This window comes from Grampus griseus (genome assembly GCF_964374135.1).
Source record: "Grampus griseus genome assembly, chromosome: 1".
NCBI lineage: Eukaryota > Metazoa > Chordata > Mammalia > Artiodactyla > Delphinidae > Grampus > Grampus griseus.
The window spans coordinates 157,167,929-157,184,361 of NC_139017.1; the positions used below are offsets into that span (position 1 = coordinate 157,167,929).

General features: G+C 55.0%; 2 protein-coding genes across 5 annotated transcripts in view; both read left to right on the plus strand.

Annotated features, from left to right (window-relative positions):
* Nucleotides 1-2,589, plus strand: part of PHC2 (polyhomeotic homolog 2) — a 102,709-nt gene extending 100,120 nt beyond the window's left edge. For all 4 annotated transcript variants that reach the window (XM_082649256.1, XM_082649257.1, XM_082649259.1 and 1 more), the window contains one exon: nt 1,248-2,589. In XM_082649256.1, coding sequence (XP_082505382.1) covers nt 1,248-1,402 — 155 coding nt within the window. In that variant the 3' untranslated portion in view covers nt 1,403-2,589. The remainder of the gene's footprint in view (nt 1-1,247) is intronic.
* Nucleotides 2,070-13,969, plus strand: A3GALT2 (alpha 1,3-galactosyltransferase 2; the record flags this gene model as incomplete). Its single annotated transcript, XM_082671679.1, is given in 7 exon segments — nt 2,070-2,076; nt 2,170-2,367; nt 9,664-9,739; nt 9,947-10,036; nt 10,334-10,468; nt 13,282-13,612; nt 13,616-13,969. Coding segments are annotated over 7 exon segments (1,191 nt in total).
* Nucleotides 13,970-16,433: the final 2,464 nt, after the last annotated feature.

The window sequence follows — 16,433 nt, forward strand, 5'->3', positions numbered from 1 at the left end:
TTCTGCGGTCTTAACAAAAGATTTAAGTCACCCCCGCAGTTTTGTCTTTAGACTGTGTCTTTTTGACTGTGTCCTGGATTTGGTCTTTGCCTAGAAACCATTTCTTAATTTTAGCATCATTTGCCATCTGGAGAGGCTTAGGAGTTTCAAAATCAGCAAATCCAGGCTCCTTCCTGTTCTCGTTTTCCTCGACCTCGTCCCTCCTCGCGTTTCCCACGGCCGCGGTGGGAGGCCAGGTGGCACCTGCAGCAGTCTGCCTGAGGTCTCCTGAGCCCAAGCAACGTTCAGTAGGCGTCTCATGCCCACGGGGTTACCACCAGCAACAGTGTTGCTAAATTTTCTACTATTTCATAACAAGGATCCCTTTTCTTCCAATTTCCAGCAAGTTTCCTCACGTTCCTTTAAGCCTCTCCAGCAGTTTCCTCCAAGACCATCAGGCTTCTCACTCCCGTCTCTCAGGGAACCTTAGACCTTCACTGCCGCTCTCCTCAAAGTCCCTCCAGCTCCGGCCCGCTGCCAAGTCCAAGGCCACGCCCGCGTGGTGAAGGTGTGGTGATGGCAGCACCCATCTTCCAAGTACCCAGATCTGCATTGGTTACGTACTGCTGTGAAACAGATTACTCCAAGACTAGTGGCTTCAAACAGTAATCACTTCTTACCTCGAGAGTTCTGTGGAGCGGCTTAGCTGGGCACGGAGTTATCTTTCAAGGGCTGTCACGATAGCAGCCAGAGCTGCAGTTTCTGAGGGCTTGGAGCTGGAGGACCCCCTTCCAAGGTGCTGCGCTCACATGGCAACGGGGAGCTGGCTCTGGGCAAGAGGCCTCAGTTCCTCTCCAAGTGGGCTGCTCCAGAGGGCTGCTTGAGTGTCCTCACGACACGGTGGTTGGCATGTTCCAAAATGAATTATCCAGAAGACCAAGGTGAGGCTGCCGCGCCCTTTGTGATCCAGCCTGGGAAATCCCATGCTGTCACTTCCACAACCCTGTACTGATCTCCGGGGTCGGCCCAGTTCACTGGCGGGGGGTGGGGGGGTTGAACAAGGAGGTGTCGGGTCACAGGACCGCCTTAGAGTCTGGCTACCTTGGGTAAGTCACTCAGCCTCTCTCAAGCTGTAGAATAAGAACAGCAACACCTCCCTCGAGGTGTGGTCACGAGGATCAAGTGAGATGATGCATCTGAAGGCAGTGACTGCCAAGCGTGACCGCTGGTAGCTCTCATTGATACTGTCTTTGGTCATGTCCCCTCAGGCTGCCAGGAGATAGCAGAGGAATTCCGTGCCCAGGAAATCGACGGGCAAGCTCTGCTGCTGCTCAAGGAGGACCACCTGATGAGCGCCATGAACATCAAGCTGGGGCCCGCCCTCAAGATCTACGCGCGCATCAGCATGCTCAAGGACTCCTAGGGCTGGCCGGGCCCCGGGCTCCTCCTCCCGACTGAGCAGAGCCAGCGGACACTCCTGGGGGCCCTCCTCTGGCTCTCAGGGGCCTTTCTGTGGGAGGGGCGGAGAGGCGGGCGGCGCGGAAGATGGGGCTTTATGCTTGTACATATTGATAGCACTGCTTCCTCCGAAGTCCCACTACGCTAGCCCCGCTCTCTTCCCCTCCCTCTGTCCCCCATTTTCCAGGGGGTATACGGTCAGGGCTCCCAACCTGAGTTGGGTTACTTCCAAGGGCAGCCGTCAGGCCTGCCTAGAGGCCTCGGAAGCCCTTGCCTGCCTTCCTCCACTTATTTCTCCGGGCCCAGCTAACTCTTCCCGCTGCCAGCTTCTCCCACTGCAGCCTGTTTCTGAAGCAGCCAGAAGGGTTCTCCCCCCTCACCCTCTACAGGTGGAGGGAGAGAAGCTGGGCCCAGTTTGGCCATGCCTGCTGGCACAGACGCCTTAACGCTGTGTGTGTGACTGTGTGACCGTGTGGGAGCCTGGACTGACAGGCCGAGAGCCACCCTCTGGTATCTCCAGGTGTTTTGTAGCAAACAGCCACTTAGTGCTTTGTCCTGGACTCCACTCAGCCTCAGGATGGGGAATAGGAAAGAAGGGCCGCCTCAGCGCAGAGAGGCACGATCAGAAAGCGATGAAGAGTAGTGGGAGATTTTCCTTTCCAGATGGCCGAGGTGTCTCCGCAGCCCCTTCCCGCACTGTGACGTCCCCCTGACTGCCCTGCTGTGTCACAGGCGGCACTGAGGAAGCTGCTGGTGGGCTGGGCCAGGCCGCGCCTCCCCGTCTGCCCGCCCGCCCGCCCTGGGAGCCCAGCGGTGGGGCCCTGGGAACATCCAAGGGCAGAAGAGCTGGAGTGACCACCGCTGAGGTGAAGAAGGCAGCCTTCGGCCTCGGGTCCCACGCTTCTCTGCCTCTGGAACTTGCTGGCAGTGGTCTGAGCTGCCCGTGGAGGAGGCGGGGCAGGAAGGGCGAGGGCCTGCCTCTAACTTGCCCGGGCCTCTGCAGACTCCTGGGGGGAGTGGGACTCTCCCTGGGGGAAGGGTGGGTGCCCTTCTGAGCTTGTTCTATTCCCTACTCACACCCCCAGGCAGGGTTGGAAATGAAGGACTTTTTTAACCTTTTTGTTTTTTAAAAATAAATCCATAAAATCTGTTCCTTCTGTGCCTTTCTCCCCTGGGGATGCCTTCTGTGGTCCTGAATAGCTACTTTTCATCTGTCAGGAGAGGGGTGGGTCCCTGGGTTGGGGGAGGGACGACCACCTTAACTGGATAGCATATCTTCCACGCTTCGCTGGGGCTGGGTCCTTTGAGGGTGCCCTTGGTCCCAGTCCACATGAGAAAAGCAGATCCCACCTCTGTTCTTCACATGGGTGTCCCCTGGAGTGCGAGGTCCAGGGCCCCTTCAACTCTGAGCCCCCCTACCCAGCACTGCCACCAGGGAGACACGATGCTGTTGGGCCAGGGATATCTGGCACACCTGAGGCAGAGCCCAGACCTTTCCCTCCGCCGCAGACACCTGTGGTGGCTGGCTGCAGCGCCCCATCCAGAACTGCCCTTGAGGTGGCTTTGGCTCACTCGACCCCTCAGCGCTTTCTGGATGCTGCAATAGCAAACTATTAGGAGAGTCTCTGCCTCAAGGAGGTGACGCCTAAGCCTCGAATAAAGGAGAAGGGCCTTCCAGGCGCAGACCGCTCACCGTTCACTCAGTCTGTGACATGCTGTAACGGCAGGGCCCGGGGAGATAAGCAGGGACCTTTTAAGAGCCAGTACCCATATCTGGACGAGAACTCTCTGGAAGGCCTTTTAAAATGTAGCCACTACCCGGAGGAAGAGGAGAAACAAAACTGGTTAGTGGCCGACTCAGAGGGTGGAGCCAGGACTGGAAAGTCTGGTGGTCCCGGAGGTCGGGAATGGCGACAGGACAGAGGCCAGTGCAGGACCCTGGGCCGAGGGGGAGTGGCAGGGGGCAAGGACCTCAGAACCTCGGGGAAGTCGGGGAAGGTGCCTGGTGGAGAGGGCGCCTAGGGAGCCCCCTGCGCTGCCCTCCCCTCTCCAGGCCAGGCGGGCCGGCCCACCGTGGCCCGTGCAGCTCAGCGAGTCCACGCTGGACCTCCACTTTCCCTTACTGGAGGACAATGTCGGGCCCAAACTGAGTTTGTCCTTATGTGTGTGGTGGAGAAGGGAACTAAAAGCCCTGAAAGAGGATATGGTGGATTTGCAGGGCTGACTGACACAGGTGAGTATCAGTGCCGTTTCTTCACTCGGGGTGAAAGGCCCCAGTTTGAAGGATGCCTCCTTCAACACGCGTTTGCTCCTGAGAGTTACACCTTACACAGAATTTTGCAAAACTTTTTTGATCATGACCGACAGTTTAAAAAAATTTTCCCACCCTCATGTATGTACTTGAATATATATAACTGAAACAAAACAATCACAAAACAATACCTACCCTGATGTACAATACATTCTGATATTTTCAATTCCCTTCCTGTTCATATTTTTAAAATCTCAGTCATGATCCATAAGATTGATTTCATGGCCCTCTAATAGATCATAACCTGCACTTTAAAAAAAGCCTGCCTAGTGCAAGCTTTCCAGAACTTTTCCATGTAACTACCTTGTGTGGCTCTTACCCTGTCCTGGGTGACTGGTGCACGTACCTGTTTTACTGAAGAGATCAAGGGCTCCTCAAGGTGAACTGTCCAAGGTCACACTCAGGTGACCGGCGCCCTTGAGATCTGGCTGAAGGTCCGCGCAGAACAAGGTTCTCCCTGGGTGGCAAACACCACAGTCTGGCCCGAGGACCACGACACTGAAGAGGGGCACGAGGAGCCCTGGGGAGGAAGAGTCAGTACAGAATGTCTCAGCACCTCTGGCCAACCAGAGCTGGCCTTCCATCCACCCTCTTCCAGGTGATTGGCCCCAGGGGGCTCCTCTCCGGGTAGTTCATCCCTGCTTGCTCCTGTGGCTGTGGTTTCTGGCAGATGGCCTGAAACTGCTTGGCCCCAGTCACCAAGAATGGGTCATTTCTTCCCCGGCTCTGAGCTGAGAAGGTTCTTGGCAGGCTGTCCCACCAGCTTCCTGTCATGGCAAGGACTCAGGTGAGGGGGGGACGCTGCCAGTAGCAGGGGGAAGATGAGGCGGGACAGCTGTCCCGAGAGGAGTCCAGCCTGGTGGCCAGAACAGTCAAGGAGGAGGCACCAAGGCTGGCCTGCTGAGAACCAGCTGAGCCATATAGGTCCTGGGAGAAGGTGACTGGAGGACATCGCCCAAGGGGTAGAGACGGTCCAAGGAATGGGTGGTGGGGTGGGGGGAGGCTGCATCCTGGGAGATCTCGTGCCCGTGAAGAGCTCGGCGACTCCTCCTGCTGCCCTAAACTCTAAGCCCCCTCGGTGAGCAGAGAACAGACTTTGGGGTGCACCTTCCACTGCAACTGTGAGCCCTCTATTCCAACTGGGATTGACTGTCCAGGATTGCAAACTTGTTCCCACTTAGGAACTAATGACTGATCTTCAACCTCTTCCTGAAAGCAAGGAGAGTACAGGAGCAGGACATGAGGCCACCTTGTGGGACCACCTTCTGCAGGTGGAAGCGGGGTGGAGGGGAGGGGACACTTTTGAAAATATCAGAGCAAGGAACTGGAAGGAATGGGTCAGGCAGGTGCCTCTGTGGACTAGGGGCTCCCTGGCTGGGCCATGGGAGGGGGCGGCAGGAGCCTGTTGCAGGCCTGGGTGTCAGCACCCTCCCAGGACTGACAGCTGGAGCCCACCTGGACCACTTGGGGACAACTCTGCATGGCTGCCCTAGTTGTGAGGGGCCGGCTAAGAGGGTCAGATGGCAGGGAGGGCAGAGAGAGCTCCGCTGCAGCCTTCTCCTGCCCCAGCACCTCCCATGCCGTCCCTCCGGGGGGGCAGTCTCGCTTCCAGGAGCAACTGTAAAATATCTCAATAATTTTTATATCGATTACATATTGAAATGATATTTGGGGTTACATATTGAAATGATCTATTAGGTTAAAATAAAATACTAAAAATTTCGGTTGTTTCTTTTCACTTTTTTAACATGGCTACTACTAGAAAATTTTAATTTACGTTCCTGGCTCACATTATATTTCTATTGCGCAATGCTGTTCAGATTCTTTCCTACGTTTTTATAAAACAACGTAGAAACACGTCTGTAAATGCACAGGTACACAGGTAGAGGGGCTTCCCCCTCACAGAAGCGCAGACAGCCTCTATGTACAGTTGTTACTTCCTCTTCCACTTGATTCTTTAGGCCCTTTTCCCGAGAGCACATATAAATCTACTCATCCTTTTCAGTGGCCACGTTGCTTTCCATTGTATAGAAATGCATAATTCATTCATCCAACTCCCTAAGGACGAACAGTGGGGTTGTTTATCTCCATTTGCTTTTTCCAGCAATGCTAGGAGAGCATCCTTGGCCTGCCCACTGTGAAGTCTCCGTTTCTAGAGGTGGGAAAGTTGGGTCTGGTGTGAGTGCTTGAAATGATTTTGCAGGCTCCTCAGGCAGGGCTAAGAGAGGTGGACTTCACCTTGCAGTCACTAGGAAGGCTTAAAAACACTTGTTTTTCCTAAATGGCTAACTCTGTATTTTTCCTTCATTAAAAAAGCAATAAAAGCACATTACGGACAACTGGGGGCACAAATAAAGGGAAAAAACCCTCCCATAACTTATTACACAGTCACTTAAGTTATTCCTTCCAGTCTTATTCGCTCGGGCATGTTTTCATTGCTAGATTGTAACCACAGTGCCCATCAATTTTAGATCCTGCTTTCTTCATTCACGGTTCTTGTGCAAGTTTTTTCCATGTGACTGCAGACTCTTCATAAAAAGTTTATTTAGCCAGTCCCTTCGGCTGGACGCTGGGGCCTTTTTCAGTTGTATCTGAGAAGGCAGCACAATGCCTTCTCCACTGGTGCCCTCCAGCCCACGTTCAACCAAACTCAAGTCTCCCTGTGTGAAAGAAACACACGCACCTCCATCAATCCCAAGCCCTCAGCTCCTCCAGTTACCATCCTCTCCCTTTCCTTTTACAGCCAAACTTCCGGAAAGATCCGCTTCCACCACCACCACCCCAGCCTCCACTGCCTCCTCTGCTCACTCAGTCCCCTGCCCGTCCCCAACCGTGTCCTCGGTGGGTGCCTGGGCCCTGGCTCTCCTTCCTCTGCTCTCTCCCTCTTCCACAGCGTTGCCCTCCTGGTGAATCCCAGAACTCTCTCCCAAGCCTGCCTGCCTGCCTTCTGAGCTCCGGCTTCTTACCCCCAACCGGACTATCAGCCACCATCTCCTTTCCTGGTCCCCCAGCCCTGTCCCTCTCATCAGTGACCAAGTCCTGCCCATCAACCTCCTTGACAGCCAGTCATCACCTACTCCTCCCCAACCCACTGCCAACACTCACTTGTCTTCCTGCCTCCACCTGGTCCCTGCCCCACGTCCAGGCTCAACAGTTCAGCTGGAGTATCTTCCAAGTAAAAATGTGATAGCATCACTCCCTGAAGGAAAGAGCTTTCAGGGCTCCCCACGGCCTTCAAGATGAAGTCCAAACCCCTTATCCTGGAATGTGGGCCCTGGGTTACCTGGCTCAGGCTTATCTCCAGCCTCAACTCTTATCACTTCCTATCCACACCCTATACCCCGCCCCTGCGGCAGGCCTGCAGTTCCCCGTATTTTCCAAGCACTCTCACCTCGTCACTTTTACACAGTGCTGTTTCTTTTTCATGGACCTCCCTTTCCCCTCCACTGCCTTCTTTTTTTGCATCGGCAGGCGGATTCTCAACCACTGCGCCACCAGGAAAGCCCCACTGCCTTCTTTGTGTGGATAACTTTTAGTTCTTCAGGTCCTAGCTTAAGGGTCACCTCCTCCAGGAAGCCTCCCTGACTTCTCCCCAGTGGTATCTTGCCATTTGCAAGATAACGGTATCTTGTATTTACACTAATCACAGCCTTGCTGTGCTGTGTTCCATGCATCTGTTTGCAGTCTGTCATGTGACCCCATTCCCCTCCCTTCCTGGCCACCCATATCTTCCTGACCCGGCTCCCTTAAAGACAAGGTCTGTGTCTCGCTCACCTCTGAATCCTTGACCTAGCACAGTGCTTGATTCTGAGCTTGTGACCAATAAGTACAGGCTGACCGCATGAATGAGCAGAAGCTAGTGAACATCTCGATGCATAAACTTTTCCCATGCTGAAGATGATCTCCTTTGAACAGATTCCCAGAAGTTGCAGTGATTGGATTAAAGGGGATGACTATTGAAAGCTTCAATTCCCACAGCTAAGTAGCTTTCCAAAAAAGCTGCAGCAAGTTACATCCCACCAGCAGGTGTAAGAGTGCCTGTCTCGCTGTATTCTCCCAGCGTGGCTATTTTCATTTCTTTCTTTTTAAAAAGTGCCCATTTTATAGGCAAAACATCCCACCTAGTTCTAATCTATAAGTCTTTGATTACTAGTGAGGGTGAACAGTTTTCCATATGTTTGCCTACTAAATGCATTTCCCCTTCGAGGATTTCCCTGTTCATGTGACATGGACAGTTAAGGCAGGTGGTATTTTATGAGCTGACTCTGGGGGCTGTGTCAGGAGTGACTGGGAGCAGGGAGGTCGCTGCTGCAATGGTCCTGGTGGGGGATGAGCAGGCAGGATCACTGTGGGGGCCGGAGAAATAGGAGGGGCAGAGGGGGGCGGAGATCAAGGAGGCCAAGCCAACCACCCACCCCTGGGGACTGACAGTGGGCGAGGCAGAGGGAGGGGTCAGTGCACCCAGGTTTCACCAGCTGAACAGAAGGGGTGTCTGCCCTGAGATGCACAGGCAGATACGTACACACACAACCGCAAGGTGCCCCTCTGAGCTATTTACCGGATACGCCTGCTGAGGAACGGTGAGGTGGGGTAGCAGAAAAGGCAGGGGCGGGAGGGTCTGATCAGGCAGGCTTCTTGAAAGAGACCAGAGGAGGCAGATTTTGGAAGGACTCATAGGGCAGGGAGGGGAGCTGGGAGGCTGTGCAGAGAATCCTGAGGGCTTGTTTAGGAATAATACTACTAATGATAATCAACAATAGCTAAAGCTTACTGACCTTTTACTGTGTGCAAGGCCTTGTTCTAATCACTTAGTAGGTATTAACTCAATATCCATCGCAGCCCTGTAAGGTATGTATTCTTATTATCTGCGTTTCTAGACAAGGAGAGTAAAGTGCAGAGGCCCAGAACCTTGCCCAAGGTCAGACAGCTAAGAAGTGGTGGCCTGGGATTCGAACCTGGGGGTCTGGCCCCAGTGGCCAGGCTTTCACCATATTTGTCCTGTCTGTCTAGAGACACCAGCACCCAGAAGGGCTGAGGAGAGTTGGAGGAGACCCCCCCAGAGGAGCTTATTAAAATTCTCAACTTGTAGGGCCCTTCTGGAAAACAAGCAACCATGCACAAATCCCAAAGTCCACCTCCTCTGAGCCAGCAGTGGGGTCGCTGAGCTATGCTGGAGGGACCCGGCCCTGTGACTGGAGCCGCCATAGACACGTGGTCCCTGACCGCAGCCGGCCCTCCGGGCAGCCCAGCAACTCATCCCTAAGCCCCAGACGCTCTCAAATCCCAGCCACCAAGCCACAAACCTCCCTGCATCCCCTCCCAGACTCTCCCCTGTCCGAGGTCAATCCTACCCAGGCTAAGTGCCCCAACCCCTAACTTACTGTCTCCCAAGTTTGCTGCCAGGAAAAGCAAAATGTTATACATCTAAATGCTCATCACAAGGGACCTGGTCAAGTAAATGATGCCATCTCCAGTCAATGGCACATTAGGCAGCTGGAAAAAAGGGTGAGGAAGCGCTTCACGTACTGAGGTGGACCAACCTCAAGGACATAATGGTCAGCGGAAAATGCAAGGTGGAGAACAGCGTATCACTGTGCTACCATTTGTGGGAGAAAATCAGAGGAAGGGACAGAGGGAAGGGAGGGCGAATTTGCTACCATATTTATATTTGCCTGTATGTGCATAAACTATCCCCTTGCAGGGGAACTGGGTGGCCGTGGCTGGGAACAGGAAGGACTGCACTGTCTATACTCTTTTGTACCTCTGAATGTCTGTGCCAAGTGAACAGAATAATACATTCATATTAAAGCGAACAAATAAATGAAACACTGAATTACCTTATTTTTCATATATATATGTGTGCGTGTATAAAAATATATGCAGAAATGAGTTGCCGACCCCCCCCCACCCCCCAGGGCCTGGAAGAGAATCTTCTGATCCATTTGCACTTGGCCTCTTAGGGCTGCTCCTGCACGGGCTCCCTGCAGTCAGGTACAACCCCCTTCCCCCAGCACTTGCGATGGGACCAGCAGGGCAGGGTTGAAGTGGTTCTTTCCAAGTGCCTCCTTGAGGGATGGAGAGTGGCACCTGTCATGGCCCGCACAAGCGTCCTTGCGGGCTCTCCTTCCTTGTAAGGAGCAAAGCGACAGGGCTCCTGGGCAGGCCAGCATGCCCCTCACTGATGCTCCCACCCCACAGGCACCTGGGAGTCCTCACCCCCATGGGGATCTGCCCTTTGGCCAGAATGCCCCTGCTGAGAGACAACTTCACAGGTCCCCTGCATCCTTGGTAAGGAGCTGCCATCTCTCCCATTCCGAGGACACCCACACACCCTACAGAGCTCTGCCCCAGCGTTCCTGCCCTCCTCACATCCCCCACCCTGGCAGGGCTAGGCACTCTACCCAGGGGCCCCATCAGGTAACACATCTCCCCCTACTCTGCTGGATCTGGGAAGAGATTTCTAGGGGTAGGGCCTGGGTGTGACCCATCTGTGGGTCCCTAGGGCCCAGGCCTGCGGAGGTGGCGGTGACCATGCATCAAGCAGGAAGATGGATGGACCTCTCTCTCCATCCCTGCCCTGGCCAGGGCCCGGCCTGAAGTCCTGACCTGTACCTGCTGGGGGGCCCCCATTATTTGGGATGGCACCTTTGACCCAGATGTGGCCCAGCAAGAGGCTGTACAGAACCTCACCATTGGTCTGACTGTCTTTGCTGTAGGCAGGTAAGGCCCGGGGAGGGGAGCGGTGCTATCCAAGCAGGGAGTGGGAGGGGGTGTGCACGTGATGTAGGGGTGGAGCACCCCATTCTCCTGGGCTGTAGGATCCCAGGATAAAGCGAGAAGCAAAGACAGCACCCCTTGTCCCAGACTCCCAGCATGAGGGCAGGACCATCCTTTCCCTTCCCCTCCTCCCCGGAGTCCACCCAGCCCAGGCAGCCAAGGGCTCAGCATCACAACCGAGAAGGAACCTGCCCAGGGCCTGGGGCTGATCACCTGGAGGCCTCGGGTTTGCGGTGAGAAAATGATGGCGTCTTTCAGGTGAGAGGAGGTGAGACCTGGGTAAACAGAGGGGATGGCCCAGCTGCAGAAGCGTCTGTGGAGGTCAGCGGCTCAGGTGCAGGCACACAGAAAGGGCAGGGCGGGGGGAGGTTCACCAAGAAAGTCTGAAGGCGGAAGAGGGGCTGGGGAGCTGAGGGCTTTTGCAAGGGAGCGAATCTGGGCTGGATAAAGAGGGATGTGAAGAAAGGAGGATGCGGAGAGTGGTAGGGTCAGCAGACCAGAGGAGTCAGTGAGGAAGTACTGTTGGGGGTGATATCACAGGAAGTGGGCTGGAAGGACGGGGGCTCAGACAGTGGGACGGGTGAAGCCGCAACTTGGGGTGGGGGGCAGACTGATGATGAACAAGTCGAGGGAGGGGCCATGGGGGCAAGTGACTGAGGAGCGGGGAAGACAGAATCACGACAGGAGAGGAGGCCAATCGAGGAACTAAGGGGCCCCCAGGTATGGACAAGGAACCCAGAGTGGGGGGTGGAGAAGAAACCTCAGGGGGCTGACCTGCCCATCTCCCCATTATGGATGTCAGGGTGTCCAAACTGGTATTCACTTTCCAGTAGTGATGCAAATGGGACTCCTGGCTTAGAGTGGCAATCAGATCCTACAATCCTAGGGTACAGAGAGGTAGAGTTCAAGGCAACTTAAGGAAGAGTTTCTAATAATGGAACAGGCTGCTTTGGGAAGGCACTGAGAGCTCTGCATCCAGGAAAAGATATCCAAAAGCCTGGGGAAGGAATTCTGTCTTCAAGACCCCAGACCAGCGGTCACCAACCTTTTTGGCACCAGGGACCAGCTTCATGGAAGACGATTTTTCCACGGACCAGAGGTTGGGGGAGGGGGGAAGGGATGGTTTAGGTGGTAATGCAAGCGATGGAGGCAGATGAAGCTTTGCTTACTCACCTGATGCTCACCTCCTGCTGTGAGGCCTGGTCCGCGGCCCCGGGGGGTTGGGGACCTGTGCCCCAGGCAACTGCTCAGGGCTCCTCCAACTCCGTCCCTTACACTCTAGAAGGGAGAGAAAGCCAGGAAGGCCCCTGAGAGGCTGGGGTCAAACAGGACTGCTGGCCTCTCCAGGGCCTTGGTGCTCCCACTCCTGCTCTGAATGCTGAGTAGGGTGTTCCTGCACCAGCCCTAGGGGTCAGAGTCTCTTGAGTCCAGAAATTCCAGGGTCCTGAGGTCCTGAGTTCCAAGGATCTATGAGTCCAACACCCTGGGATGCTGAGGCTTCCAAGGTCTCTGATTCCAGTTTCTCACAGTTCCACCCGGAATAGAGCAAGTGTAGGTAAAAGTACAGGCTCCAGTGCCAAGCTGGGTTCAAATCCTGGCTTTCACTTACCAGCTATGTGCATGCTTGCTTGCACAAGTTACTGAAGCTCTTTGAGATTCAGTTTCCTCACCTGAGAGATGGAGCTAATAATAGTGAGGATTAAATGAGATAATGCACGTTACTTTGAACACTATCTGCCACATGACAAATGTTCCAAAATATGAGGCATTAGTTCGATTATTTTAGAAGCCTGGGATCCCAAAGCCTGTTCATACAAAGTTTCCAGTATTCTGAACGTCCCGGTTACCTATGTAAGGAATCACCACAAACTCAGTGACTGAAAACAGTCCATTACTACCACAGCTCGTGATTTTGTGGCTCAGGAATTCTGACAGGGCTCAGCAGCAGGGGGGCCCCTCCCTGCTCCCAAAAGTCCTGTGGATGACTGGCGGGCGCCTCTCTCCGTGGCTAGGCTGGTCTCCCTCACTTCGTGGCAGCATCTGAGTTCTGACACTTTTTAAAAAAAATTTACTTATTTTTATTTATTTTTGGCTGCGTTGGGTGTTCGTTGCTGCCCACAGGCTTTCTCTAGTTGCCGCGATTCGTTGCAGTGCGCAGGCTTCTCATTGCAGTGGCTTCTCCTGTTGCAGAGCACGAGCTCTAGGCGCATGGGGTTTAGTTGCGGCGCTCAGGCTCAGCAGTTGCGGCTCGCGGGCTCTAGAGCGCAGGCTCAGTAGTCGTGGCGCACGGCCTTAGTTGCTCCGGGGCATGTGGTATCATCCCGGACCAAGGCTCGAACCTGTGTGCCCTGCATTGGCAGGCGGACTCCTAACCACTGTGCCACCAGGGAAGCCCTGAGCTCTGGGACTCCTTAAGCGAAGGGTCAGAGCTCTAAAGAGACAAAGGCTAACGAGCCGGTCCTCCCAAGGGCCAGCACAGCATCCCTTCCTCGGGACTCTTGATCGAAGCGGTCAGGGAGAGAGCCGCGTTCAAGCGGGGAACAAAGGGCCTCTCTGGGCAGGGGTGGCAAACAATGGGTAATTATTTTTAATCCACCTCGGACGATTCCGGGGCTGGACAGTTTTGGAGTTCCAGGGACTGGGGTTGCTGGGGCACAAGTACGGACGAGGTGAGGCCTCAGAAGCCCGACGTCTCCGCGGATGGCGGAGTGCGCTGAGGCCCGGCTTACTCAAGACGGCCCCGCCCCGCCCGACAGATACCTGGAGAAGTACCTGGCGCACTTCCTGGAGACGGCTGAGCAGCACTTCATGGTGGGCCAGCGAGTGGTGTACTACGTGTTCACCGAGGGCCCGGCCGCCGTGCCCCGCGTACGGCTGGGCCCGGGCCGCCGGCTACGCGAGGAGCGCGTGGCGCGCTGGCGACGCTGGCAGAACGTGTCCATGTTGCGCATGCGCGCGCTGCACGCGGCGCTGGGCGGGCGGCTGGGCCGCGAGGCGCGTTGCTTGCGCTGCGTGGACGTGGACCAGCACTTCAGCGGGACTTTCGGGTCCAAGGCACTGGCCGAGTCGGTGGCGCAGCTGCTCGTCTGACACTACCGTTGGCGGAGGCGGCTGCTGCCCTTCGAGCGGGACGCGCGCTCGGCCGCCGCGCTGGGCCCGAGCGAGGGCGACTTCTGCTACCACGCGGCCGTGTTCGGGGGCAGCGTGGCGGCTCTGCGGCAGCTGACGGCCTACTGCGTGCGGGGCCTGCGACGGGACCGCGCGCGCGGCCTGGAGGCGCGCTGGCACGACGAGAGCCACCTCAACAAGTCCTTCTGGCTGCACAAGCCCGCCAAGCTGCTGTCGCCCGAGTTCTGCTGGAGCTCCGACGTCGGCCGCCGGGCCGAGATTCGCCGCCCCCAACTGCTCTGGGCGCCCAAGGAGTACGCCCTGCTGCGCGGCTAGAGACGCCCTCGGCCTGGAGGCCCGAACACCGGCGGAGGCCCTTCTGGAAGCAGCGTGGCACGGCGGGGGCGGGGGGGGGGGGCGGCGGGAAAACTGCGTGAATACTACCCCCCACCGCCCGAGGTGGCAGGAGGAGGCCCGGTCTTTGGGGAGCGCCTCCCCGAGGCGGGCGATCCATCCCTTCCCTGACTTTCCACAGCGACCCAGATACTGCCAGCTGCCTGGAAACCTGTCACCTCTGACCTTACTGAGTTCAGTGGAGGCCCCCGAAGAGACGTTTTAGCCCCTTCCCCATATCCCCCCACTTTTTTTAATGGGACTGAGGCACACAAAGGGAACATAACTACGTAAGGACCCAGAGAATCTGTGAGTCAGTCTGTGAGGTCAGCAGCTGGAAAGCAAGGACTGGCCCTCAGGTCCAATAGAGCTGCCACTGGGCAGGAGCCCCAGATAGAGAAACACAGTGGCATCCGGTTCACCTCCGCCGCCCTCAGCAAAGTTTGTACATATCTAAGTAATATGATAATAAAATACATTATTCCCAAGTGTCCTACGGCCCTTTCTCCTAGAGAATCCAAGTCCATAAAAATGACATTTCCTCACCATGGGACCCATATGGCTGTTTGGCCACAGTGTCTGGGAAATAAATTTCCTCATCCGTGGCTGCTGTCCAGACTCTTCATCCTCAATAGGGAAAGACACAACGTCCCGAACAGAAGCCTGAAGTCATCAGGCTCTCCAGGAAAGGTGGTTCCCTCCGGGAAATAGCTGCGGGGACGGGGAAATTATCTGCTGGAAGTCCCTGAGATATTGTCTGACAGTTGAAAAACGGAGGCCCGGAGAGGGTGGGACTTACCTCCAGGTCTTCTGACCCGTTTGTGTAGTGTTCTCATAGACCTTGCATTTTTAACAGGCTCCACTATTTTCAGGTAGGACAGCAATTCTGGCTATAAGCCAACTGTGATGGTTTTCACATAGTAACAGTTTTTACAAACACTTCCAGTTGTTGCTAATGTAAGAGATATCTCCCCTCTCCCAAGCAGTTCCAAGGTCCCAGTGTCTCCTGCCTAACTAAACTAGATTAGCAGAACCCAGAAGACCCTTTGGACTCTGGGTTAGAGCTACGAACAGGCTAGGTGTGCCTAAGAACAGGTTATTGCTTGATGGCTATAGGCTGACATCCCTTCCTCTGGTGGGAGACTGTCCTCCACCTTACACTGCCTGCATCATTCACCAAGGGCCACACACACTGAGCCCTGGGCCAGCAGAGACCTGAGCTCAGGCCAGTAAGATCTGGATGGAAATCTGCTCCTCTTCTGACTCTGTGTGTGGCTGTGGACTAGTTCCTTACCCTTGCTGAGTCTCAGTTTTCTCATATGTAAAGTGGGGATGCCAATCACCCTCCTTGCAGGGGTTGTGATGCTGCAGAAAAAGTTCGTGGAGAGCAAAGGAGTCGCCAAAGGACAGCCATTTCCTGTTTTAAAGAGGAAGTGATGGCTCGAGTCAGGAGTTTCCAGGTGCTGGGCTAGGGGAGCCTCATGCTGTGGGTGGAGACCTTCCTGAGGAGGGGGAGGGGTAAACAGCAGAATAGAGTGGAGGACCTCCTTTGTCTTGCCCAGAGGCCCAGGGTGGGGGTGGGGCAGGCTCAGGTGTAGAGAGGCTCAGGGCAGCAGCAGGAAAAACAGGGGATAAGCTCCTTCTGCCGCTGCTTCCATCAGTGTCCCTGTTAATCACCAGTATCCTCAGCACCCACGCTGGGACCCTCAGGGACCGGGTAAGCTCCTGAGGGCTTCCAGGTGAGCCGGTGAAAATCAGACTCCCAGTCCCCCGAGTGTCACTGCTACATGCAAAAATCTTCACCTGTCCAGCCATCCCACCTACCATGCCAGCTCGGATGTCACCCCCAAAATTCCCAAACATCACCAGCTGTCTAGTCAGGGTTCCTTGATCATAAAGGACATAGATCCATCAGGGCTACATCAAATAATAACAATTACATTTATTGGGTGCTTACTATGTACCAGGCACAGTTCTAAGCCTTAGATATCTATTGGTTCATTTAATCCTCATATGCACCCTATCAATTGGTTACTATTATTTCCCTCATTTTACCTATGAGAAAATCGGGCACAGAGAGGTTAATTAACTTACCCGATGTCACACGGTAACTTATAAATAAATTCACTGATGTGAGAACAAGCAGGAAATTAGAGTGGGCCAGAAGATGGAGACAAAGTCAGGAGCTAAGGTTGCCACTGGCTGGCCCTCAGTCTCCTCTGTCCGTCTCCGCTTCTCTCTGCCTCCTTTGTCCTTCTGCTTGTGTCTGGCCCGACACAGCACCCCGTGCACCCCCCCACCCCCACACACATACAGGATTTTCCCGTTCAGGTGCCCACCATCGCCTAACTTGTTCCTAACTCACTGAATGAGGAATCTGATTGGAGAGTCAGCCAGTGGTGTTGTG